We start from the raw sequence: 26,421 nt of genomic DNA, 5'->3' as shown, positions 1-26,421 counted from the left end.
ACACCCAAGAGATGCAAAGTGACTGAATAATTTTCTTAAAAAGCAAGATTCAAATACACTATAAGAAACTTACTTTGGGACACATGTAGGCTTAAAGTGAAGAGGTGGAAAAAGATACCCAAGCAACTGATAACCAAATAAGACAAGAAGAGCTGTACTTATATCAGACAAAGTAGATTTCACATTTTAAAAATTCTCTAGAGATAAGAGGTCATCCTACAATGATAAAAGTGTCAATCCAAAAGGATGTAAAACAATTGTAAATACATAGGCACTCAACACCAGAGTACCTAAGTATATAGAGCAAATGTGCACAAATCTAAAAGGATAAACTGATAGGAGGAACGTAATAACAGTAAAATTTAACACCTCACTTTCAATAATAGAACATCCATGTAGAAAATCATTAAAAAAAAAACAGTGAACTTGAACAATACTATACATCAAATAGACCTAGCAAATGTACAGGACAACCAACAGCAGAATATATGTTCTTCCAAGTGCACATGGAACATTCTTCAGAATAGATTTTTATGCCACAAAACAAGTCTCAGCACATTTAAGATCAAAATCATACCAATATATGTTATGACTACAAGGAGATAAAACTAGAAATAAATAATGGAAAACAAGGAAATTCACAAATACATAAAAATTAAACCACACACTCTTAAATAACCATTGGGTCAAAGAAAAATCCAAAAGAAAGATTAAAAACTCAATCGAGTTTATATCAGATACAAGATAAAGGATGTTTCCTAAACATATAAAGAATGATCAAAACTCAATAATGAAACAATAAACAATTCAATTAAAAATAATACATAAGGGAGGCTGGGGTTGTAGCTCAGTGGCAGAGCACTTGCCTAGCATGTGTGAGGCACTGGGTTAGATCCTCAGCAGCACCACATAAAAATAAATAAATAAAAGTGTTCCATCCATCTACAAACAATAATAGTAATAAATAAGGTAAAAGATGTTTCATCAGAGAAAATATTCAAATTGAAAGCATATGAAGTTACTAAGGAAGTGCAAACTAAAACCACAATGAGTAACACTATGATCTTTTAATAATTGCTTTAGTCAGGTTTTGTTGCTGCTGTGACCAAAAGATCTGACAAAAACAATGTTAGAGGAGGAAAAATTTATTTGGAACTCATGGTTTCAAAGGTCTCAGTCCACAGAAGGCCAACTCCATTGCTCTGTGCCCAAGGCAAGCAGAACATCATGGTGAAAGGGTGTAGCAGAGGAAAACAGGTCAGGACATGACAACCAGGAAGCAGAGAGCACTCCTCTCACCAGACAAACTATAAACCACAAAAGCACATCGCCAGTGACCCACCCCTTTTAGCTATACCCTATCTGCCTACAATTACCACCCATGCAAGTGGATCAATGCACTGATTAAGACTCTCCTAACCCGATCATTTCACCTCCACTTTCCATACAATGAAATATCACTTGGCAATACAAAAGAATGCACTATTGACAAAAAATTATTCTGAATAAAAGATTGCCATCAAAATAGTGCCTGATATATGATTAAATTTAAAGTAAAATTCTGGGAAATGCAAACTAATACATAGTAATGGCAGATCAGTTGTTCTGGAGGATTTGGAAGCATGGGAAGAACAGGTGTACTTCAAAGAGGCACGACGAAACTTGTGGGGATGATGAATATGTTCACTGTCTTGATCATGGTGATAATTTCATGGATGTGTAGAAATGTTAAAACATCAATTTTATTAGTTTAAATATTTATAGTTTATCTTATGCAAAGTATACTTCAATACAGCTGTTAAATCAAGAGACAGAGCAATCTATGGTGAATCAATGCCTAGACTTAAGAAGGAAAAATAGAACTGTCCATAGAAAAATCTCATTGCCCTGCACATAAGAACTACCAAAAAGAGAAATTTTCATGGAAGCAATACTTGAAGTTGTAACATGGCTAAAATATTGTCTCTCTCTTATATTTTCTGAACACTCCTTCCAAACCCCCTAAGATAAGCCACTGTCGGTGAACAGAATATCTCATGTCTCTGTCTCTCCTCGAGTCCACTCTGAAGTGAATTGTGGCAGGCAAGGTGGTAGTCACAGCTATTCCTTCTCCCTAGAATAAGTCTGAAGTTTTAATATGCAAAGCCAATAGTGAGATTTTGCTTGGAAAACAGATGCAAATAGGAAGTTTTCTAACTATTCCACATTAGCAAGTGTAATTTAGCAGTGCTGCAATCCCTCTAAAAATCACTAATTTAAGTGCATAGGATAATCTCTGCCAGTTCCTCCCTTCTATTATTTATTTAACATGGTGATATATTAAAGAATGCATTTTGAGGTTCTCCTTAACATAACTTACTATATATGCATTGTTTCTTTTTTTAACATAAACCATATGTTTTGATTTTAAATAACATAAGTTGAAATGTAACATACAGTAAACTATAAAACTAAAGAGCCAAAATTTTAGTAATTTTAAAGAAAGACCAGTGTGTCAGTAAACTAAAGTATTAGGAAGACTATTTCCTTGACATAGCATTGTTGTGAGAAAAGGAAGAACTTTTGCATATAGAAAAGAACACAGGCAGAATGGGTAGATTCCCGTGGAAGGTGATGATCCTCAGCCTCCTTTCACACTTACAATAGGCACTAAAATTGATAGAAACCCAGATACATGTCCAGGAATCTCCGGAATCAAAATAAATAAGCAATAAATACCCGCTTGGACACATACTATTTTATATTTAGAAAGAAAAAAGATAGTTTCATAAAATGCTATAATAAAATTTGCTGTTCACATATTGGAAGTACCCAGTGGTATGCTGGTAAATGCATAAAAGCTAGTTTGGGGGAAAGGAGCTAGCCCTGTGTAGCATTCATCAATTTCTGTATTGTATATACTCTACCATAGCCATTATGAGATGATCTGATCAAGAAGGCACAACCTATTCTTCCGAGCTTGACAATGAGCTGGTTCCAGCACCCACTGGGAATAGCTTCATGTGTGACTCTAGCTACCTTCAATCTTAGAAATAAACCAAGTTTCTGGGATATACCAATGTGCTTTGTTCTTTGGGGATGAGTTTTCAACTCTGAAGCTATCTTTTAACATGTGACAATGCATTTCCATCGGAAAACATTATCATTAGAAGTCATTACAGAGTATCAAATATTTGAGATATCTTAAGATAGAGCTATTAAAAAATATGATTTTATTCCGTGGGAATCTACCCATTCAAAATTTAATTCAAATTAATAACTGATTATGAATTTTCCAAAGAACGAAAAGGAAAGGAAACAAATAAGACAACATTTTGATATCAATCTTCACAAAATTAACCTTCAGCAACTTGTTGGTAAAGGGGAACCGTGGTTAGGACAAAGTCACACACATCTCCCATCACAGAACTTGTGTGCCCCACCTTTAGTAGGTCAAGGTGCTCATATTTTGATTTGGGGGCAGTGTTTTCTTGCCATACTAGGAATAAACAGGGGAAATCAAAAGCCATCTTTTTGTGGTGTTTTCCACAAAGAGAGACTTTCTTCAAAGCTTTATAAGGAAAACTAACAGAAGGAAATAAACTTATCAAACTGGGAATTCAACAAAAGGGGAGAAAAGCAAGAGCAACAACAGCTCCAGCATTTCAACACAACTGTAGCAAAGAAACAATAAAAGGAGTAACAAAAGAGCAGACATATACCCAAGTTCTGAGTCTGACTGCAGCTGGAGCACTGAGGGGTCTGTATCCCACTGCAGGGTCCTAATCGTGCAGCACAAAGGAAAAAGAACACAGAGAATTAACAAAAGGGGAGGGCAACAAACCAAACCAAACCATGTCATTCATCAAGGCAGGAGCATATACAATACACACACAGAACATGTCCCCACTCCCTCCCCCCTGGTCCCCCAGTGATCATCCAGTGAGGAGAGAAAGCAAGGAGCCATTTTTTATTCCCTTTGAACATCCGTCTGATATTGGAAGTGTGGTTGTTTTCAGGGAAGAAAGCCCAGAGCCAAGTATTCAAACTCTGTGCACACAGCCAACCACCCCTGGCTTTGTTTTTGGTTTATACTGAAGTCTGAGGACTTGAGCAGCTAAACTGATGCATGCATCTCTGACACCTCGGAGCCCATCCACATTTGGGAATTTTAACCATCTTCCATGCAGCGAAGAAGACTAAGTGCAAATGGGCCAGGATGGGAGCATCTGGGGAAGTCAGGCTAGAGGGAGCACAACTTGCAGTGTCTGGTGAATAACTGGCTTCCTCAGGTCCATTACTGCAAATATAATGCATTAGATTTCAAGACTCATGTGTTTTCATGTTTCTTTTCTATAGAGAGTACATCAAAATGGTCACCAGCAACGTCATTTGTCTCTAAGATGCCAGGGTTTCATTACATCTTACATCTTTTAAATATTTCACAAGAGATAGCACAGATCATCAGGGCATCCAATTTCCCTTTGGGATTTCTCCTTCCAAATAAGAAGGAATAAACAACTTTTCTATAAGAGATTGCACATGAGGGTCCAATCTCAGGGAGGCTCTTTAATTTTACTGCTCAGAATCAGTTACAGGTGAACCAGGCATGAGGTTGTCTGGGAAGCTACAGATGGACAGCCTGGATTTGGAGTCAGCATGGGTGATTCACACTTGGCCTCGGTCACTTACCAGCTGGGCGACATTGGCATGCTGTTAAGTTCTCAGCTCCAGTACCTCTTTTGCTGACTCAAAGTGTAGCCCATGTACCACTGGCATTAGCATCTCTTGGAGCTTGTTGGAAATGTAGACACTCAGGTCCCCATCCCCCAATTACTGACTGCATACTACAGTTTAACAAGGTCCCCAGGTAATTCGTGGCACCTTGAAGTTTGAGAAGACTTGCTCAGTTTTCTTGTTTTTGACCATGGCTTATAAGATAATTTATGATCTTCCTGCAGCTACCATCCAAACTTATTTCTAACCATTCTTCTCCTCCCTCCTCCTATGCAAGCATCAGTGTCCTGCTTGATATTTTTTTTCCATAGGAGGTCTACAGAGCTCAGGAGTTTGTTTCCTTCATATTTTGGCTCATCTGTCACTTCATAGTTTCTTTCTCTTTTTCACCACCTGATCTCAAGTAGGACTTCTTTATCACTATTTTTTTTCCCTTTACCCTGCCTTACTTTCTTCATGGTACCCAATTTTACTTATGATGTTATTATATATCAGTTATTACCATCATTATCTGAACCTGGATTTATGCCTCCCAATGGTAGAGGTGGGTATTATAGGGATATGCCTAGAATTATACCTGGCTATGTGGTTATATTATACAATATTAGCTGAATGAAAGAATGATTCTTTCTCTGGTTTTCTATGGGATAAATGGAATTCTACCTAGAAAGCACATAACAACCATTTCATAATCAGTAGCTGTTCTTACTACTACCATGACCACTCTATCTACTATAAAAGTTTCTATGAGTCAACACCCCACCTACACAACAGATCCCATATTAGCTCATCCTGCAGAGATCAGGATGCAGTTTCACAGCTTTCCTTATTAGCTTTGGTTGTGCTCTTGTCTTCTTGCCTGAATGCTCTGAAAGATGATAATTGAACTCTAGTGAGAAACATGAACTGGCCACTGTGTCTTAAATCAGTGATTCTCAAACTTTAATGCACATACAGATACTTGGGAATATTGTTAAAATGTATATTCTGATCTTGTAGGTCTGGGATGGCTTCATACTGAATTTTGAACAAGTTTAGGGATGCAGATGCTGCCAGTCTATGGACCACACCTTGAGTACCAAGGTCTTAGCCTAGATCAGTGGTTCTCAAACTGACCTTAAGACCTTAGTAAAATACAGAATGCTAGATCCCTCAATGCCCAAAATTCTGATTCAGTAGATCTGGAGTGGAGCCTTAGAAATTGTATTTCTAATAAGTTCCCAAGTGATATTTACAAAGCTGACTGGCAGACTACCTTTAAAGAATGACGAGGCTAAGCCACTGCTCTCAGTTGCCAGCAAACAGAAAACATCACTGATGTTCAACTACATCAGCATCTAAATTCATGATTTGCCCAAGCTTGGCCTGAAGCCCAGGCCACCTCCAGACCAATGAAATCAGAATGTCTGGGGTGGAATCCAGGCATCTGTCATTCTGAAAACCCTCCAGGTGATTCTGGTGTGCAACTAGGGGTGAGGACCATTGCTCTTATTCATGCTCTACTCAAGGAAAGTAGCTCTTCATGTTCAGGAATCAATTTCTTTACTTCAGTTCATATGGTGGAAATAATAGAATCCATTAAAATAATTCATACTTGCTGTTCACATACTTCTGGGGATTAAATTTAAGGGCACTTCTTCTGCTACAGACAGAAGAGCAGCCTCTGGTTCTTGATGACCGTAAGAAGCATTCCCCTGTAAGGGGTGGGATCAGGTCCTGGACCCACTGTATGCCTTGAGGATTCAGATGATATGACCTTTCTTGACCTTTTTCCACTTCTCCCAGGCAGGTGAAGACAGGTGGCTCCCAGGCAGACTGGCTGTTGTCCTGTTACTTAATGACCACATCACCTGAACTCATAGTCCCCTTAAGCAAAAACACTGATTCCATCAGAATCCCCCACTTTAGAAGTCTCAAGATTAGTAGTCTGGCGTTTGCGTTTTTCAACCACAGCAGCAAAGGTGATATAGTAACTGACTCTGTGACACCCCCACCCCATCCCATCATACATATATGATCCAATAAAAGAAATCATAGTTATTGTCAATAACAAGCTTTGGGTGAAGAATAAAGCCAAGGACACCATCAAGTGTGCTAGTTTCATTTCCTTTTCATATTTCCATTATCTGTGGCATGGTCAGAAACACACAGAATGCACATTTTTTTTTCTTTTTTTAAGGAACTTAAAGCCAATACATTAAATGAGCAAAGGTTGGTTTTGGTTTCCAAGGATGGCCTAGGAGTATGTATGACATGCTCACTTCTGTGCAAGTTTGTAGAGAGCTTCCCTGCAGATGGCAGTCTCTTAGACCTCTCTCACATCTGGGCCAAGGAGTGAGGAGTTTGTATTCTAGGTGTGGCTATATGGTGTCATCAGGCAAGTCTCCTCTGTCCCCAGTAAAATGAAGAAGCAGGCCTGCAGGCCATTATGGATCTTCTCTGATGTTTTAAAATCCAGGATACTGTATTTTACAGGATACTGTCTTTTTGCTTTCACTTCCCGGTTGGAATAATTTTATTTAACCAATTGACATAGATTTTACTTTCCAGACATTTTTTTCATCAAGTAACTGCATCATGGAAAATATAAAGATGGTTTTTCTTTCCAGGAAACTTATTTATAACATAAAAGAAGTAGTGAAATTGTAAGTAAATATCACAAATTCTTTTCTTATAGAAATCTATCTGTTTACTATAGGATTAGTTCTATTTTTTAGTCATTTCTGAAATGGCCCAATTTATGCATTCAGAGAAGAGAATATTTTTCATAAGGACATTCATTTACTTATTTGAGAAACACCTATTAAGGGCTTGATGTATAAAACACCGTGAAAGAGGATTAAAAGAATTCTCAGGGAAACTACGGCTCTTATGGGGAGATAAAACATATATAAATGGTTTAGTGGAACAAGGTAGAAAACAAAACATGACATAAAGTGGCACCCCAGGTATACTGAGGGACTTGCACTTAAGAATGTGTCTTTTAAGTAAAGGAAACGAGACACGGAAAAAACATAAATATACACCAGGAAGAGGGTAGTTTTTATTACTTGTATGGCAGTTTAAAATGTCAATAAATATTATCTGAAAAAATAATGCCATAAAAAGATTAAAGATAATGATAACTGTAAGTTCATCTCCCTGTGTTTACTCTGCACCATGCAGCCAGGCCCTGGGCTGCACTTTCACCATCCTCGGGATGTCACAGCTAGGAGACAGACTTTCTCTAATACATTTGGAGAGTCCATCTGACCTGGATCTTGAAGGATGAAGTAGGATTTGGACATAATAAGTTCATTCCATCAGTGCCTACTTTATTGGACTTAAGTGGCTGAGGTAGTCTGCTATGTCTTACAAGACTGTGTTATACATTAGGTGCCAATTTATCAATTTATGATGAGAACAGTAAGTTCCAAGCAAGTCAATCATACGTGCCTGACAAAGTCTTCTTTCCTTGAAGACCAGCTTCCTAGGGAGCCAGATGATCACTCATGTCTTTGAGTTTAGAACAAGTGAAGCTGAATGTGGCTTCCACCTGCTTTCCCTCCACCAGGTTTTCATCATTTACTAAGACCACACAGACCCTCAGTGATGCCCACCTCTCTTCTCTCTACTTCCTGGACTGACCAACCCAGCCCTTTCTGATTGATCCATGTCTCCCCACCCCACTCTCTCTCTCTTTCTCTTTCCCTCCTTCTTCTCTTCTTCCTCCTCCTTTCCTCTTCCTCTCCATCTCTCTCTCTCCCTCCCTCCCTTTCTCTCTCTCTCTCTCTCTCTCTCTCTCTCTCTCTCTCTCTGATTTCTGTCCAGTATTCCTCAATGGGAAACCATGTTAGTTTTATTAGCTTAATTTTATGAGTCTTGTTTCTCTCTTCTGATCAATTTATCTGACTTCTCAGGTTAACTCTCTGGGGTCTAAGAGAAGAACTCTGATCTCTTTCATATGGGAACTACTGTTTGCACAGATGCTAGATAAAACAGTAATTCCTTACCTACTCTGAACTAAGGAGCATTGTTATGGTTCTGCAGTTCCACTTTTAGATTAGCATTTATGAACATACCAATTAAGATCACATTTACTAAAATACTAGGCATGGAATGTTCTCATACCATGAAAAAAAAATCACTTATTTGACCCTGACCATGTCAGGTAGCATATTCTCTAGCATTTCATCCAAGAGGGTCTCCTATGTAACAGTTTATAATTTGAGGGTCAGTATATTCTTCAATATTTCTTCTTAAAAAAGAATAGAAAAGCCCCTGTTTTTTTTTTTTTTTTGGTGCTGGGGATTAGAACCCAGGGCCTTATGCATGCAAAGCAAGCACTCTACCAACAGAGTTATATCCCTAGCCCCCTCAAAATTCTTCAAGATAGCAGTGAACTACTAAGAGACTAACAAAACTTTATATTTTAAACCCCTTACCAATTCTTCACTATCCAACTACTTATAAAATTTCCCTTTCAGTGGTCCAATTTTATTTGCTCAGTTCCAATTTATAGGTTAGAGAGAAGTTAAAATTTAAAACAAAACAGAACAAAAAATTATAATCCTTGGCCATCTGTTGAAAGCATAATTTAAGAGTGAAAGACACGCTGTGTGGGTTGCATGTATGTTGCCCTCTGCAGAGCCCTTCATTTCTTTGTGTTCTGCTCTTACCAACAGCAATTTGGTGGTTTCCATTCTTCTTTTCATCTTTACTAGACTTCAGAGAAGAAAGCCTTAAAATTTTCCCCTAAAAAGTATTTCGCTCTTACCTTTTCTGGGTATTGGTTAGAAAGAAAGAGATGTCCAATAAACATTTGGAAGACAATATCTAAAAACTCTGTCATTTATAATGCCAACACTAAATGTGGTTGGGACCCTCTCCTACATTGCTAGTGGCATTTTAATTAGTACAGTTTTGGAGGGAAGCAATATGCCATTGTATAGCAGGAACCACAATAATTGAATTACACATGGATTGGTTTTAATGCCAGGAACTCAGGCTGCAAAAATAAACATCATCAGCAATAACAAAACAAATATATGACTACAATGATGATAATGATGATTACAACTTTCATATCATCAAATTCCATGGGCAATTCTTGTCCCTCAACTTTTATCTCTCCATTGCCGATCACTATTAGCTCCTTCACGGTGTGTTCTTTCTTTTTGTTTCCTTGTCCCTGAGACTCTTGTTTATTTTCCTCCTTTTCCCACTATAATTCTGGTGAGGTCTTTACTCTTTTCTTCTCATAGAGATAGGCCTTCTCCAAACAGGGTTATGTCTTCTGCCTTCACTTCTGTATTCTAACCCTAGGCAATTGCATAGATGTCCATTACACCTTCCACAAAAAAATAATCCCAACATCCTCATCACCATTGAGCTCCAAATTCCACCTTTTCAAATGCCCGTTGGACAAGTCTATCTGTACACCTACCTTCCTTATCTCATCTGTTTTCTCTTCTTACATCCATGACCCTAGTTTAGACCTTCAATCCTTATTAGGCCAATGGTTTCCAAAACTAACATTCAGATTTTGAAAACATTATAACAATGAAGAGGCCCATAATTTATCTTAAACTTGTGATCTAGGTAGTTCCCAAGTGAATTCAGTGAATAGCTGCCAGGTATCTGAGCCAGAAGTATCAACTACCTCAATGGTTTAATAGTCTCCTAGACTCTGATCATCCCTTCTTCTGCCTCCTTATTATCCCTTCTACATCTTACCTTCTGGAATGCCTTCCTCCCATCTCTAATTTTCCAAAACATGTGCATTCTTTAAGGCCCAGATCAAATGCTTTTTCCAAATATATTTGTCCTTAATAATACCATTCAGAAGCAACTTGTCCATGGCACATGAATTAGAGAAGTACTTGGGCCTCTTATTTCACAATTTTATTTGCCAATCTATTACACACTGGATTTCAGTAGAAGACCTACATCGGGCATTAAAACCACATCTAAAGATAGTCTAAAGATGGTTTATAAGAGGTAACAAGCACTTTACAAAGCCTAGGAATCTCAGCAGCAAGCCAAATATATATACTACTACACTCACACTGATTTTTTGCCTTTTCAAACCAGTAACTGGATTTCTGCCTTATTTTTGAGGATTCTTCACCTTAAACCTCATTTCCTATAACTGCCCTTAGTTCCTCTAGAGCAGTCCACCTTCAGGCAACCTGGCCAGCATGCTTGGTTCTCTGGAGACAAGAAACTTCCTTGCTTTCAGCTGTGTCCTTATTCCTACACTCACCCAGTTTTCTGCAGGCTACACACACACAGTCTTGTGAGTCAATAAACAATCAAAAGTCTATGGAGGATAGATATGAACTAAAATCACTTGTCTAATGTGAATTTATTACAAATTCATTGTAGGTGATTTGGGAATAATTTATGACATTATGACATTATTGTTTATGACATTATTGTTCATGTCTATGAGTACACTTAAGTAAAAAACAACCTCTTATTAGAAGGTTTCGAATTACATTTGTCCATTTACAAAATGGAAGCTTTCTGGAAGTAAGAATAATTCCTTACCTTTGTATTTCTTGAAGAGCTAGCAATGTCTTTAGGCAATAACTTCTCAACTATTTATTGAACAAACAGAGGAACGAGTGAACAAGGGAATGATCTTTATCTGCCTCTCCTACCGAGGAGTATGAAGTATGAAGGGAAGTGGGTTCCAAAAAAAAAAAAAAAAGCTTTTATTTTCTTCATTAAAAATGAAAAAAAAAATCAGGGCATGTCTGTCTGACTTCTTAACATTCACCAAAGCACTTAACAAGAAACTTGTCTTGTGTGGCATGATGTCACTACATGGTTCTAGGAGAATTTTCAGACTCACTTCCATACCGATGAATGAAAGTTCATCTTTAAAATATTCACAATATTGCTGGTTTGTACTGAGAACAAAAAGAGGCCCAGCCATCTTTTCTACCAAGTTAACATAGCAAGTTTAGTCAATGCCCTGGAGCCAACTTTGCATGGTCTTTCATTACTAAGATGGAAAGACAGTGGAGGGCAGGACACAGAACTTTCCTGTGTTCCACTGATCCGATGAACCCTTGTTCCACATGTCTTCTCTGTCAAATAAGTCATTAGCCATTAATCAGACAAGAAAAATGTTTGGAACCAATATGAGCATAGTACCAAACATAAAACCTCTAATTAGTGTCCTCCCCAAATATCTGATTTTTTAAATGCCATTTTCAAAAGTAAAACAGTGAATAATAAGACCATTTCAAATCCATCATATCAATCTGTCACATTAATTAAAATTGTGTCAAGTAAGTAAGAATGGTATTTAAATAATGAGTTAATGTTTTACCTCTCTCGGATTCAATTATTTCTTTTGTTAGGACCAGCAAAGATATTGGCAAAAATTTGTTTATGTGAGAGATAAAATTGGGACTGTGCAATGCACACTTATATCAGACCCTTTTTTAATAGGTCTTTTTCTTAATTTACTATATGAGAATATTCCCTCTGTTGGCTAACCCTGAGCCGTAACACAGGCTCCAATTTGGGCCATGCTAAGACATATAGGAAGTCCATCTGTGCTGGATTCAAAAGGAAATGTAGGACTCCATCTTAGGATGAGGAAATCTTACACGGAGTCCTGCTGCCAAGCAACAGTTTCTCTAGAAGGATGCTCAGCCTCCCTTTGCTAAAACAGATGCTAACTTTGTTAGTAGAACCGTATGGGTATATATAGTAACTTCTGCCTGAAGACGGGATGATAAGAAAAATTTGGAACCAATCAGTTACTGTGCTACAAAAAAGAGAAAATACTATAGTGTAAATTGTATCTGATTTTTCAAACACAGTGATTTTTAATCAACCTTGAATCAGTATCTTTAGTCACCCTTAAGTCCAATTAGCTGGGGGCATTCTGCCAACTTCTCTTTCCATAGTGATAACTTGAAATTTTTGATAAAAAAAAATTTAATAGTCTCGTTCAATTTCTCCATAGTCATGCATGATTTTATTTTACTTTTTCACTATTACAAATCACTCTCTAATGCCCTCCCTTTAGTTTCCTATTCATCTATCTTGGAAGATGATGGTGTTTTCACAAAGTAAGTCAAAAGTTCTCTGAGGCTTTCAGAGAGTCCTGCAGAATCTGATGGCGGAGAAGGACAAAAGTTCGGGTTTTCTGTTGGGTATGAGGCCAATGTGACCCTGAGAATTTTCTTCTCCTGAGGACACCCAGAAAAGAAAGTGGTGTCTACATGTAGCCAGCACAAGTTCCCCACAAACAACTTATTCTAGGCCAATCTAATCTCCTTATTTGAGTGTTCACCAGAGAAAGGCTGAACAAACAAACAAACATATGAACTTTATTTCAGTGTTCTGTCAACAAGAATTAATGATTAACTCTACAGATTCTAATGCGGAAACTGTTCCTTCCACCCCTGAATCCTCATCTGGAGTGAAGCTGAAGGCCTAAATGACCTCCTCGGCTTTTCTTTGGTACCTGAGTGTCCACACAGTGGCTCAGAAGACATCTGTCCACCTGCTCATTTGAAGTTCCCTAAGGAAGGGTCTCACCTCCCTAGAGAAATCCTACAGCTTTAAGGATTTTTGGCTAACACATGCCAAAATAATTGGGAGGACACTAATAAATAGCAAAAATTACAGGACTATGTTAGAGGCAACTGGGGAAATTTGAAAATGGTGTCATTAGATAAGGTGAATATACATCGAAACCAAAATAGAGACATTTGACTAGAAAAGCAGGTTAATACTGTGCACAGTCAGATGCCATTTATCATATATATGATGATATAAAGATTATATGAAAGAATATATAGTTTGATATTGAGAGTGCTCATCTCTGATGGTAGGCATAGGATGTTTTTATGTTCTTACTTTGACTCGTTTATATTTTCTAATTGTATGAAATATATAAGTATTGCTTCAGGAATGATCAGATTATTACAAATAAAATGTTGAGAGCTTGAATGTTTCTATGAGAAATAGACCTTAATGATACTGTTAGACTACAGATAGTCAAATGAACAAAGTAGAAATCATTTTTATTACCACACTCATGCCATTTCTTTCTTTCTTTCTTTCTTTTTTTTTTTTTTTGGTACCAGGGATTAAACCCAGGGGCTCTTAATAACTAAGCCACATCTCCAGCCCTTCTTATTTTTTATTATGAGACAGGGTCTTGCTAAGTTGTTTAGGGCCTTGCTAAGTTGCTGAGGCTGGCTTTGAAGTTGCGATCCTCCTGCATCAGCCTCCCAAGTTGCTGGGATTATAGGCATGCACCACCATGCCCAGCCTCATGCCACTCCTTTTTTAAAAAATATTTTTTAGTTGTAGATGGACACTGAGCCACAATCCAAGCCCCCATGCCACTTCTTATCAAAAGCAAATGTCAGAAATTGCTCCTTCTGATATTTAGTATTGTAAGAGGGGATTGCGCAGTATGCTATTACATCGAGAAATGCTTATCTTTGAATTAATTTTGAAGGTTTTCCCTTATGAATCTGGTTTGAGACATAGTGCAGCCTATGTCTTAGTGTTTGGGCAAACTTTATGAGGTCAATAAGCATTCCTAGGTTTCTTCAGTCTGTGTTTCTGTGAACCCTAGAGGAACCCCAACCAAACAAGAGAAGAGTCTGGTGCAAAGTCCCCCGTGAGCCATACATGTAAAGGAAAGAATAAACGTGAGCTCAGTGATCATCATTTAGATAGATTCATTTCTGGTTGAATATCTGGTTTGTGAACAAATGCTGAGCAACCCAGAAAGTGGTCTCTAGGGACATAGACTATAATCTGTCCTTGGCCTCATCCTTCAACATTTTTTGCATTATTACTGAATAACAATATAGGTATGCTTATCAAATTTGTAAATGATACTGACATGTTCCACAAGAAAAATCTAAAGAAGATCTCCTTCCATTGGAAAACTTTTTTAAAAAGTATTTTTTTTAAAAAAACAGACTACTACTAATAGTAATAACTAAAATTCACATTAACTTGCTGCATACCATGCTTTCAAACATTTTGCTGGTTTTAATTTGTTTGCTTCTCATAATAACTTTATGCAGCAGGTCATGCATCATTCATATCAATCATTATTGGTGATAATATAGGGCAGAGAAATAGATTATGAAAACTCAAATCAATCTGCCTAAGTTAAAACCTATCACTGTAACTATGTTCTGTGTGAACCTGAGAAAATTACTAATTCTTTCTGTGCTTCCCTGACCACATCTATAAAGGAGTAGGATGATCGTTCATTCATTCAATAAACATATATCAAAAGCCCACCCTATGGATACGACTTCTAATACCACTTAGTGTCTAGTCTTCAGGAATTCATCATTTCCCAAGAAAGAGGTACGGATTCAGTTAAACAGAAGCCATTATTCTTCAAAGGCTATAGAGAGCTAATCCTTCATTCTTGTGCATAGAAATATGAGCTATTGGCCTCAGAGTACTATTCTTTATCATACTGAGAACCATACTTCTATTCCTAGATTGTTAAGTTTTAAAATATAAGAGTATGTTCAAATTTCTCAGGCATAATATAAGTATATATTGCAATGGTTACTTGTACCTTTTTCTATGCTGAATTATGATGACACACTTTACTAAAATATTGCAACTTGAATCTATTACCTATTAATCATAGCATAGAATCCTCTTCATATTGTATTGGATTCCAGTTGAATATAGTATATTAAGGGATCTTAAAATTTATGTTTATAAGTAAAACTTGCCTTCCAAGTGTTTTATTAATAAAAGTTTATTCTTTAATCCAAGAGCTTGTTCTTTGCCCATTATGATTAACTGAGCAATGATTAATTGATTCTACCACAACTGATCAAGAGAAAGAGAAAAATACCACAAACACAAGTTGTAAATGAAGTAGGTTATAAAGAAGCAGAAATTGCAAAACAAATCATGACACTTAAAGTTTTAAATTTTTAAAAATTAAATCATACTAATGTATTTAAAAATTACTAAATATTTCTACTCAAAACATTGACTCAAGTGCTTTTAAAATCATTGAAAGAGATTTTGTTATACTTTCTGTTTTTAAAGCACTATTTGAACATTTTCTCTCTAATGGGATACATGAAACATGCTAATTTACAGATTAACTAGTCATAAGTATTAAAAGAAATGTTTGCCAATTTTGGCTCTCAAAAAAAAAATCTTAGTTTGGGTTTGAAGTGTTAGTGAGTGAATGACAGAATTTATGTGCAACTTTAGGTATAACCAGATGTGTTAATTTGACTTCTAAGTTATCTTCTGAAAGATTTTCCTTTTTTTAAGAGTCCACATTCCACACAAAGCAGCCAATTTTTGACTACAGAATTATATTCATAGCTCTTTCCAAGCTCTTTTCTTAGCCTCAGGTTTTATGAAGTGTTAAAGTTAAGAGTAATTGTTTTAAAAGATGTTACTTCTATATAAAAAGGCATTCCAAGTGGGTTTTTTAAAACCCAAATAAATTCTGCTGCAATTTTATTCTCATATCTGTGTTATTAAGGCAAAATCATAAATTTGAGTGGAATTCTCCTAAGTTCAAAACAAGGGCAAGTTTTACTGAGCTATTCCTAGTGCATTCTTCTAGAGCAAACTGTGCTCAGTTTTTCTGAAAACTGTCATTTTCCCACTGCCAAGTTTCTTGCAGTCCTGTGAAACCTGCACTTAACAAGAGATTTACTCATTGACTTCTAGTTACTCACTCTTGCCAGAACTTTCCCATGAAGAAATAAAACTCGTTGGAGTTTTTGTGGGGTGGGAGTGAACTGCCCTTCTTTCAAAGTGATTCACTAAGTTAAGAAAGACATCTTACAGGGAAGTAAAATAAATGAAGAGTGATGTTCTCTGAGAAGGAATAATTGCTACTGTCCCCAGAGTATTAACAGCGTAGGTCAGTTTTCTCTAGAAAGTTTTTCAAAAGGGCTCATCAACTGTGAGTGAAGTCAGTAATACAATTTAATGCTGCCAACTTCACCCCTTGAAGCTAAGCAGTAATGACACCCAACGATCATTGTGTAGAAACAGTCAACTATGTTAACTTAATGATAGGCCAATGGACCCCCTAAGGAACATGATTATATTATGCCAGCTCTTGAATAGATGTTAGATCCGATACAACTGTGTTATTATTATTTTCCTCCTCAAAGACCTTTTGAAAACTATTCAAAGCAAAAGATGACAGAAGCCATATGCTGCCCCAGATCGTAAAGGCAGCTGCTAAAATAAACCAGTTTTATGCCCCCAAAGACTACTTTCATTTTTCTCAAATGGAAAATAGTGTCTACTGGTTTTGAAAGGCCTTATCAAAACAGAATATTCAAGTCTGAAGCACATCAACAGGCAGATACGGGTGAAAGAATTATTGTCTTATATGTTGGTATCTATAAGGCAAAAAAAAAAAAAAAAAAGCCTAGACTACTGGTATCCTCACATCCATGATTTTGTCTTCTAAATTGCCTAGGTCTCTATGCAAGCAATGTGCTTTCAGAAGAATATGCTTATGATAATGCACTAGATGAAAAAAGAGAAATAAAAAATTTGTAACTCTCCTTCAGTAACATATGGTGGCAAATGTTGTCAGGTAGATAAGGTTCCAAAGGTGCATAGCTGAGCTAAAAGGCTGATTTGTTAGAAGAGCACTGCTGAGAATGGCTATTTCTTCCTTTATCTGAAGCTTGATTAAAGTATTTAAAGATCTTTTAAAAATTAAGGGTCAAAGCCAGAGGTCACAAACTGAGAGCTCTCAGGCCAAATCTGACCCATAACTGCTTTTACCAAATGTTACTAACATTTGATGCTTAAACACCTAATGCATGAATTCTGGTGAAAACTGGAAGATGTGGAAAACTTGGGTCCAGATTTCCAGGTGAGCAAAATCACCTTGAGCCATCAGGAGGCACCTGGCCTTCTTAAAAGGAGTACTTGCTAACCAGCTGCTATAGGCCTCACCCCACACCCACTTATATTACCTACCTATGGGCACCCGCAAGTGTGAATTCTGGTAAAGGCAATTAGATTGAGAGTTATCATGACTGCATCTGTATTAATGAAACTTCTTTTCTCCTTTCACATCTCTACCTTTCAAATATCCCTTGGGTGATCAAATTAGAGGACGTCTAAAGCCTCACTCAGAAGTTATATAATCTATGAATATTGATGGTATAATAAAAGTTTGGCAACCGATTCACTGAACAGAAACAGTCAGTCCTTTTAACAACAACAACACTGTGGGGACTGAATTCTCAAATTAGTCAACTCTATTAAGCAAATGACAAGATGTTTGAAAAATTAAATTTATAGTTAACCAAAGCAGAATAGTGAATAATGAAAAGCTGGCTATACCTTCAATTTACCTTCAGTCCTTTCCTGCTTCTTTTAGTCCTAAGCTAATGGAATGTTTATGTTGGCTAAGAAAGACACATGGCCCTAAAGTAGCCCACTCTGACTCCAAGAAGGATGATATATCAGCTTATCATTTCTAGTGTTCAAAATCATTGCTACACCACTAAAGCTAGCAGCTAGCACGAATTTAAACAAATGACCCAGCACACTTGAAGATGCATGCACATTTGACAGTGTTTTAACAGTGTGGTTTTATGTCCTCAGGATCCCACCCTTGTCTTTCAAAGGGACAATTCTTACCTTGTTAGTGGCCCCAGGTCGCCTGAGTCTTGGCTTCCAGCTTCACTGGGGGTGCTCACTGATTTCGAGGAGGGAGACATAGGGGTTGGGACTAAATAATGAAAATAACAGGTATCCCATGTTAAAAAATGCAACGGCTGCACTGGTGAAGAGCAGTGTCAGACAAATCAAAACAAATGGGCCCAAATTAAAGTGGTTGTATGGCCAGGAGAGATTGAGATGGGATAAGAAAAAGAAAAAAAGAAAAGAAAAGGAAAGAAAAGGAAGAAAGTCAAGTGAATTTTTCATTTTGGAAATTAAAATTTGAAATGAATTTAGACAGAATTGACTTGGGGATTCTGAGGCCATGTCCACCCTAACGAAGTAAAATGGAGAATCAAAACGGCTATCCAGATAATTCAAGTCAAATATCTCTCTTGTATGAATTATCCAGATAATTCCAATTCTTCACTTTATTTTGTTAGTATAGATGTGACCTATTAAAAAATAAAATGGGGTGTCTATAAAACTTTAAAAGATCATGAAATATGTGATCCTGAATGATTTTAAATGGCCAAGGAAAGTCAGAAAATCAGCCCTATGTCTGCCTGGGGAGGGAAATGTATTACTGGTGGCATATAAACTACTCTGCCACTAGAGACAAAGTGACAGAGAGGAAGGATAAATTTGAACCTGGTAATTTAAAAATCCTTCGAAAAACAAAGGAAAATTCCAGGCTGCTTTATTTTTACACTTAATTAATAGTTTCATCCTATTGTACCATTTACTGCATTTGGGACTTTTTTTCCTTTGTTTCTGGCAGCCCTAAGAGGCAGTGCTGTGGGCCCAGAAGTCAACGGCTGCTCTGAAGACAGGAGAAAAAAGTTCAAGGATCAAGGTTGGCACGAGCTGAAAAATCTGAGAGCAAGGATAATAAGAGAGAACTAAAGGAAATGAAAATGTATTTTTCTTCTCCATCCTTCAGATACATGCCAAATGTCCTTCAGAGAGAAGTGGTACCAAATAGCCAAGATGGCTCCAGGCCAGATGATTCAATGGGTTCTTAATATCACACAAGCCAAAGAAGCCATATGGGCAGAAAGAAACTTCAATACAGAAATGTAGATTTCCATTTGGTTTCAATCATGTGCAATTTCCTTTTATTTATTTAATAGGGTAAAGGACTTAACTATTTTGTCCAAATCCTATAGCACAATGGCAGATCTGTCAAGAAGCTGGGAATTTTCATGTGGTTCCACAATTAATTCACCAATTATCCTCCATGCTAAGTCAGAGGGTAAGCCAAAGAGACAGCAAAAAATGAAAATGGGGTTGAGCCTTGCCAGGGCCCCTTAGCAGGCTTGGAGGAACAGTTGAGAAGTTGGTTATGGTTTAAGGTTGGTTAACTGTTTTGTTCTTAAAATTTAATTATTTGCTTTATATAGGGCACAGGAAAACAGGATCTACCACTACTGTGTCTAACGGGTGTTGACATAGCAACAGCATTTCAAAGACTATTTTGAGGTACAAATATAACTGATTGCAAAGTGTCTGATTTATGTCACATATCATCTTAGTTCAAAGAAGTTTTCCAGCTTCTCAAAGATGCTACATCACTCAAATAATCCCTTGGTTACATCTTATAAGACATAAAGAAGCTAAAAAAAAAATCTAATTTTATTAAGGATTATTATTTCATTTTCAGACACATGATTTTATCTACTACAAATTGAGATTGAGTACAAATGCTTTTTAGTAGTATTTCAGTTTTACATGTATGCATTAAATTATACCAAGAGATACTTAGGAATTTGTAGGATTACATAGACTTTTTATTTCTTTTTTTGGGGGGGTGGTGGTGCAGTTCTGGGGATTGAACTCAGGGACACTTGACCATTGAACCACATCTCCAGCCCTATTTTGTAATTTTTTTAGAGACAGGGTCTCACTGAGTTGCTTAGCACCTCACTTTTTGCTGGGGCTGGCTTTGAACTCCAAATCCTCCTGCCTCAGCTTCCCAAGCTGCTGGGACTACAGGCATGCACCACCACACCTGGCCATAGTCTTTTCTTATTCATATTGTTAGGAGCATTTGTTGCACATGGATTATTTCTATTCTTATTTTATGTTACTATGGAAACAAATGAAATTTTATTTTAATATAAAAGTCAGTGATAGAATTAGAAGACAATTAAATATTTTAAACAGATCTGATATTGTATCTATTTCCAAGTATTATTTTAAAAGGTTTTTTTCCTATATTGGGTATCATGTAGTTTTACAGACACCCTAGTGTAACTCTTAATTATATGAAAAATAAAAGAATTAATGAAAAATAAAATAACTTATTACATGAAGGGTATATAGGTAAATGACAGAATAAGCACATGCACAGTTATCTTTAGCACAAAGAAAACAAATAGTTCAATATGCAGACCTTAGTGATAGGGAGTTCATGGACAAGCAACTAGGAATGAATGAGTTGGAGGAGGGTACTGAGGTGAGAATGCCAATTAGAAATGAAATCAAGGTATTTGAGAGAGTCAGATAAATTTAAACTTGTTCATTAGCTGCTGATCTGCCACCATTATAAATTCTCTTCAAATTTCCCACTGATCTATTTTCATCATAAAATAACTCTATGCCTGCCGTGGTTGTGGATTTTAAGGAGGATTCACAGCATTTAGAGAGGCAAAGAGAAGTTGGGATTCATCAGTGAAAACGAAGAACAATTTAATAAAAAATAAATTCCAAGATTTCTCATATTTCCCAAGTGGCAACTCATTTAACAAGTAACAAAATAATCCAATAATAACACAATGGCAAAGTTCGACTGTGTGATTCATCAATAAGCAGCAAATTGCTGATGACTCTACAACCTTTCCTCCCATCTCCTTCCAGCCCCCTCAATTCCAAAAATGCATGCACCCTGAACCATAAACCATAGAATTACTTAAAAATAAAAATACTAAAGCTAAAGACATAAACGAATAGTAAATGTTGGACATGGTATATCCTACTCAAGTTGAATTTGAGAAATAGTAGCACAAAGCTCTGTTAAGTACCTAGAGGGGGCTCCGGCGAAATACCAATGCTTTGGAGCAAAGCCTCCGTCTCCCGTCGTTTTCGATCCAGATCAGAGTCATCTTGAACAGGTTCTTTCTTCTGCTGCAGATCTGCCTAAAAAGCATGGATGTCGGTAAGGAAAGTTAAAAACATCACTAAATGTGTACTTTTCCTGGCTGAAACAGAAAGTGGGAAATGCCAGGCAGAGAATCCAGGCAAAAGCCCTAATAGATTCCCTCAAATGTATAAAGGATGAAAAAAATACCTCAACTGCTCATTTAATAATTACTGACCCATTGTTCTCTCCTGATTGAAAGTTTTCTCCCATCTCTACCCCATGGCATCAAAGTTTCTCTTGCCCAGTTTTGAAAGAAACCATCAAAGCCAACTATTTCTGACTGGGGCTGTGAATTTTTCAAAAAGAATTCTGTATGTTGTTTAGACCTCCTTGTCCCTCCTGGGACATCAGTTCTTTATGAGTATATATTTATAAAATTCATGCCCCCTGTTTGGGATTGTGGAAACAGCAATTCTTGGAATTTGGATGAAAAATAAAGTTATTTATAAAAATCTATAGCTGCATACTACACTATTTGTACTGGTAGTGTAAGCTGATGGTGGTTTAAAATACAGTGGGCTAAACTCTCAAAAGGCAATACAGACTTAACAATACAACAGTGCTGTAAATCTTGTTACTTGATTCTGATATATTAGGTTTCCACTCGACATGTTAACTTAAAGAAGAAAATTATCATATAGAAAAATACAGTGCAAAAAAATCCTTTAGGAATTCCTTTCATGAATTCTGCCTGACACACACCACATGGGCATCCTTAAATCAGATTATATCCCCGGTTTGCGTTTTTACAAAATCATGACAACTTAAAATGCAATTTAATGAAGATCAACAGAGGTATTCTGGGAGAAATTTCAAAATTCCAGGTCTTTCCTCCTTTTTAAAACACAATTATTACTCCAGAGGAGGTATTTCCCTCTATCTCCAACATGAGAACATTGACGTGTAGATACCTTGCAAGAAAGTTTTGTGAGCTTACAGGAGTGAAGCTGTCTTCAAGCTTTTCAGAAACCAACTATCCAGTGATCAGACATCCCTTCTCCAGGGCATGCACCAGACATGCAAAGCCTAATTCGTATCTTGGCATCTGAAGTAGAAAGAGTTCATGAAAGCTTTGACTTATCCCCAGATGGTAACCTATTCCCTGATTATAAGCTAAAAGTGCATCTTTGGCTCTGGAACCAATGCTTCTGTTATTATTCACTTTGGGCTTAAAATGCACACATAGTTTTTAAGGCTATCTGTCATTAGAGAGAAAACTGTTGTTATGTAGGCCAATAACTGCTAAAGAGACTACTAGAGAATTTTAGCCTCTCACAGAAGCTCAGATTTTGAAATGGCACATTACCAGTAAAGATATTAAAGTTCATCTTCTTTTCCAATTGAAACATTTAAACTACTAAAGCAGCTCTAATGTTTGTACACAACAGAGGTGGAGACAAAGCTGAGATGAGAGGATGCTGCAGAGGAAGGATCTCTATCCACATTTGTCAGAAAGTCAAAAGGTGGGAGGAAGAAAGAGGGAAATAAAAGAAAAGGGAATTACCAGAGCAGCTACTGAAAGACAAATAAAATAAAAGTGAAATTTGTCTTCAAAATCCAATGTAGAATAGTGCGTTGTTATAACAAAGCGTTTAACCATAACTAAACTGTCAGCTTTACTGAGAGCAGGCACTTGATTGCTTTGTTCACTACAATATGCTCACATCTGGATCAGGGCCTAGCACATAGTAAATACTCAATAAAGATGTGCTGAATGAAGGCATCAGTTATCTGCCTTTGGTGAGTATTGTTTTAACAATTATAGAATCTTAGATCTATACATCATTTAGGCTGATTCCCATCAACTATATATCCCACCCAGGAATCTCTTTTACAATACCAGCATTAGACCAAAACACCTAGACATCTAAAGACCCAGCACTCACAACAAACCCACTTCCAGGTGCTAGCATCAAAGATATGTTTAATTTTCCCTCATTCTTTCAACAAAAATGTATTAAAGGACAAGAGTATCAGTAAACTGAGAAGTCCCAATAGAGTAAATAGAAAAAGATCTGCCTAATCTTTTGCTTTTGAACAAACTTAGGACATTTCATTCAAAACTTTCTGTCCTAGATATCCTGTGCAGAAAGGCACAAGATCTATTTTTGGTTTGGGGGATTTATTCTAATTTTAACCAGCAAGCTTTCAAGAAGCATAGTAAAGAGAAAATCACATGTCAACACATATAACCTCATGTTGTGCAAAAACAATATCCCTGAGCTTCATCACCAAATTTTCACTTCAGCACAAGGAGCCTCTGAAACTCGCTCTCCATTTAACTCCTTTTTAATTCTTTAACTTAACTTAAAGAAGAAAATTATCATATAGAAAAATACACCATACAATGACATTTATTAAAAAGAATAAACATCCATCCAGATATAATAGAAGAAGGGGAAGTTATCAACACTCAACGCTGACCATGAAAAATGCAAATAGTTAACTGGGGCTTATTGTAAATGCAGATTGTTACCCGTTAGCAACTTAAAATAAAATGTTACTTCATTTAAGACAATAATAGGGAATACCCTAATCATGAAATTTTTTATTTTTTGCATGTAAATACTACAGAATCCTACTGTTTTAATGACTCAACAAGGAGTGATTCTGTAGCACTAGTAATTAAAAATCTGCAAGGTGACGTTCCCAGCAAGTGAAATTTTTGTTTGTGTGGAGTAATCACAGCTGAGACCCAGAAAGAAAAATCAAAGACAGAAAATTTGCCAACTGAGAATTATCTATCAGTCACTTTTCAAAGACAGTTCCACATTTATTAGAGGGACAAGTGAGGACAGGTTAGGAAACTCAGGTACATCCTACCTTCTAGCAATTCGGCTTAAGGCCAAGGACAGAGTAAAACTACAGGGTGGCCACCATTAAACTCACCTCACTGCATGAAAGCCAATTTTCCATGACATTGGGCCTGTGTCTTAAATGGTGGCCACTATATTTATTTTAAAATCAGATTTCATCCATAATACCACAGCCAAGAAAGCATGACATCCAAAGGAGCAGAGGGTGGCAATTTTATATATGTACACAGTTTTCTGGGTTCTGTGGAGATAATCAACTTGGGTGGTCCTGACTTTAGTTTTCAAAGTCATGGCAAAAAAGTCATTCAGTTTAGCATTAAAGAGCAACTTATTTCTTTTTAATTCTAAATTTATTTGTTTTACTTGATAAGCCTAGAGAATATTTTTTATAAACAAAGTTATAAGAGTATGGCTCATTTTCTACAAACAACCCCAAAATTGGCAAATTTTAAACTTAGGAGCCAATGACAGTGGCCAGTTGATGCAGCATTGTAAAAACTCAGGATTAGAAGCTTCCAAAGAAATATGAATCTGCAGAATAAAATTTCAGATACTTGGAAAGAGTGTCTGGGACCAGCCTCTCCAGACATGCTCAAACTAGTTTATGTTTATTATTCACTCATTATTCATTATATTTTATTGAAGGTCTACTATCTGGCAAAACCTGTGCTACTCAGTGCTAAAAACAACAACTATAAACAAAACAAAACCAACATACAGACATGAGCTCCCAAACTTGCCATCTCTGGGGAGAGAAAGAAAATTGAGGAAGCAAATGTAAAACTCTGTGCTAAATGGTTTGATAAGGAGGCTGGGGCTAGGGCTCAGCGGTAGAGCACTCACCTAGCATGTGCAAAGCACTGGGTTCGATTCTCAGCACCACATAAAAATAAATAAATACATAAAGGCATTGTGTCTGACTACAACTAAAAAAAAATTTTTAAATGGTTTGATAAGGTCAAGGATAGAGCAGATCTAACCTCATGATGGGTGGATAAAGGTATCAGCATGAGCTTTCTGGAGAAAGTGACATTTGAGATGAGAACAGAAAGACATGCAGTTAAGAGCCAGGTGAAGAACAATAGGGAGAAATAGAATATGAAAGGAAAGAGAATTTTAAAGGTTTGTTTTTAATTATAATTATTAACACATACTAATTATACAAATTAAGAGGATTCACTGTGATATTTCCATGCACACATGCATCATGTGTTGATTCTTTTTCATCCTCTCTACTTCTACTCTCTACCCCAGTCCCCAACCTCCTTCCCAGTCCCCTTTAGTTGAGAAAAGAGTTTTATAAACTCCACATCAATAGAGTGTTGTCCAGAACGCCATAAAAAATTGTCCCAAACTTTCTATGACAACTTGATGCCACAAGTGGAAAATTCCACACAATGAAACTTTGTTTTGTGCACAAAAGTATTTAAATTAATTTTTAAAATTACCTCTAAGTTATGTGTATAAGCTACATACAAAACATAAATGAATTCCATGTTTATTTAGACTTGCGTCTCACCCCCAACACATTTCACTGTGCATATGTAAATATTTCAAAATCTTAAAAACCCCCAATCCCAAGCATTTCAGATAAAAGACACTCAACCTGAAACTGAATCTGGCTAGAATGTGGATTTAGGGGAGAAAAGAAATGGGTGAGAAAAGAGTTTGGTTCCAGCTAGAACCTGGTGATCACTGAAAATTATGGAGGGGATGGAGAAAGAATTATCTAAGGTTTCTGCTTTGGATACCTGGCGGGATGAGGGGGTCCTTCGGGAACTAGAGGTAAAGAAGGGCTACTTCTAAGATGTAGATCTTATTTCCTTATTTGAAAAAAAAGGGGGGGGGCTTCAAAAAAGATTATTTCCTGGCTCCTTCTGTCTACAAAATACTGTAATCCTATGAAACTAGGGGTCTTGAATTATAGGATTATTTCAATAGTGGGCATTTTTGGAAAATGTCTCTTACCAGCAGTGGTGCTGAGCAGTGTGTGCATATCCATTCTGTGGGGTCCCAGTCACTGGTTGCTGGTCTTAGAAGCAGAATGTGATCTGTTGCTTACTGATTTGTTTCACTGCTCTG

The 26,421-nt window shown here is 36.8% G+C and overlaps 1 protein-coding gene across 1 annotated transcript in view; it reads right to left on the bottom strand.

Moving 5' to 3' along the window:
- The window catches only part of Dync1i1 (dynein cytoplasmic 1 intermediate chain 1), a 293,851-nt gene that overhangs the window by 234,939 nt on the left and 32,491 nt on the right, over window positions 1-26,421 (bottom strand). Inside the window, exons 3-5 of the mRNA XM_026391510.2 lie at window positions 21,405-21,519; window positions 18,361-18,451; window positions 3,702-3,761 (exon numbers count right to left, since the gene is read on the bottom strand). Of these exons, the coding sequence (XP_026247295.1) occupies window positions 3,702-3,761; window positions 18,361-18,451; window positions 21,405-21,519 (266 nt within the window). The remainder of the gene's footprint in view (window positions 1-3,701; window positions 3,762-18,360; window positions 18,452-21,404; window positions 21,520-26,421) is intronic.

This window comes from Urocitellus parryii, chromosome 3 (genome assembly GCF_045843805.1).
Source record: "Urocitellus parryii isolate mUroPar1 chromosome 3, mUroPar1.hap1, whole genome shotgun sequence".
Classification (NCBI taxonomy): Eukaryota; Metazoa; Chordata; class Mammalia; order Rodentia; family Sciuridae; genus Urocitellus; species Urocitellus parryii.
Note: the sequence above shows the minus strand (reverse complement) of the source record. Positions and strands in the feature narration are given on the sequence as shown.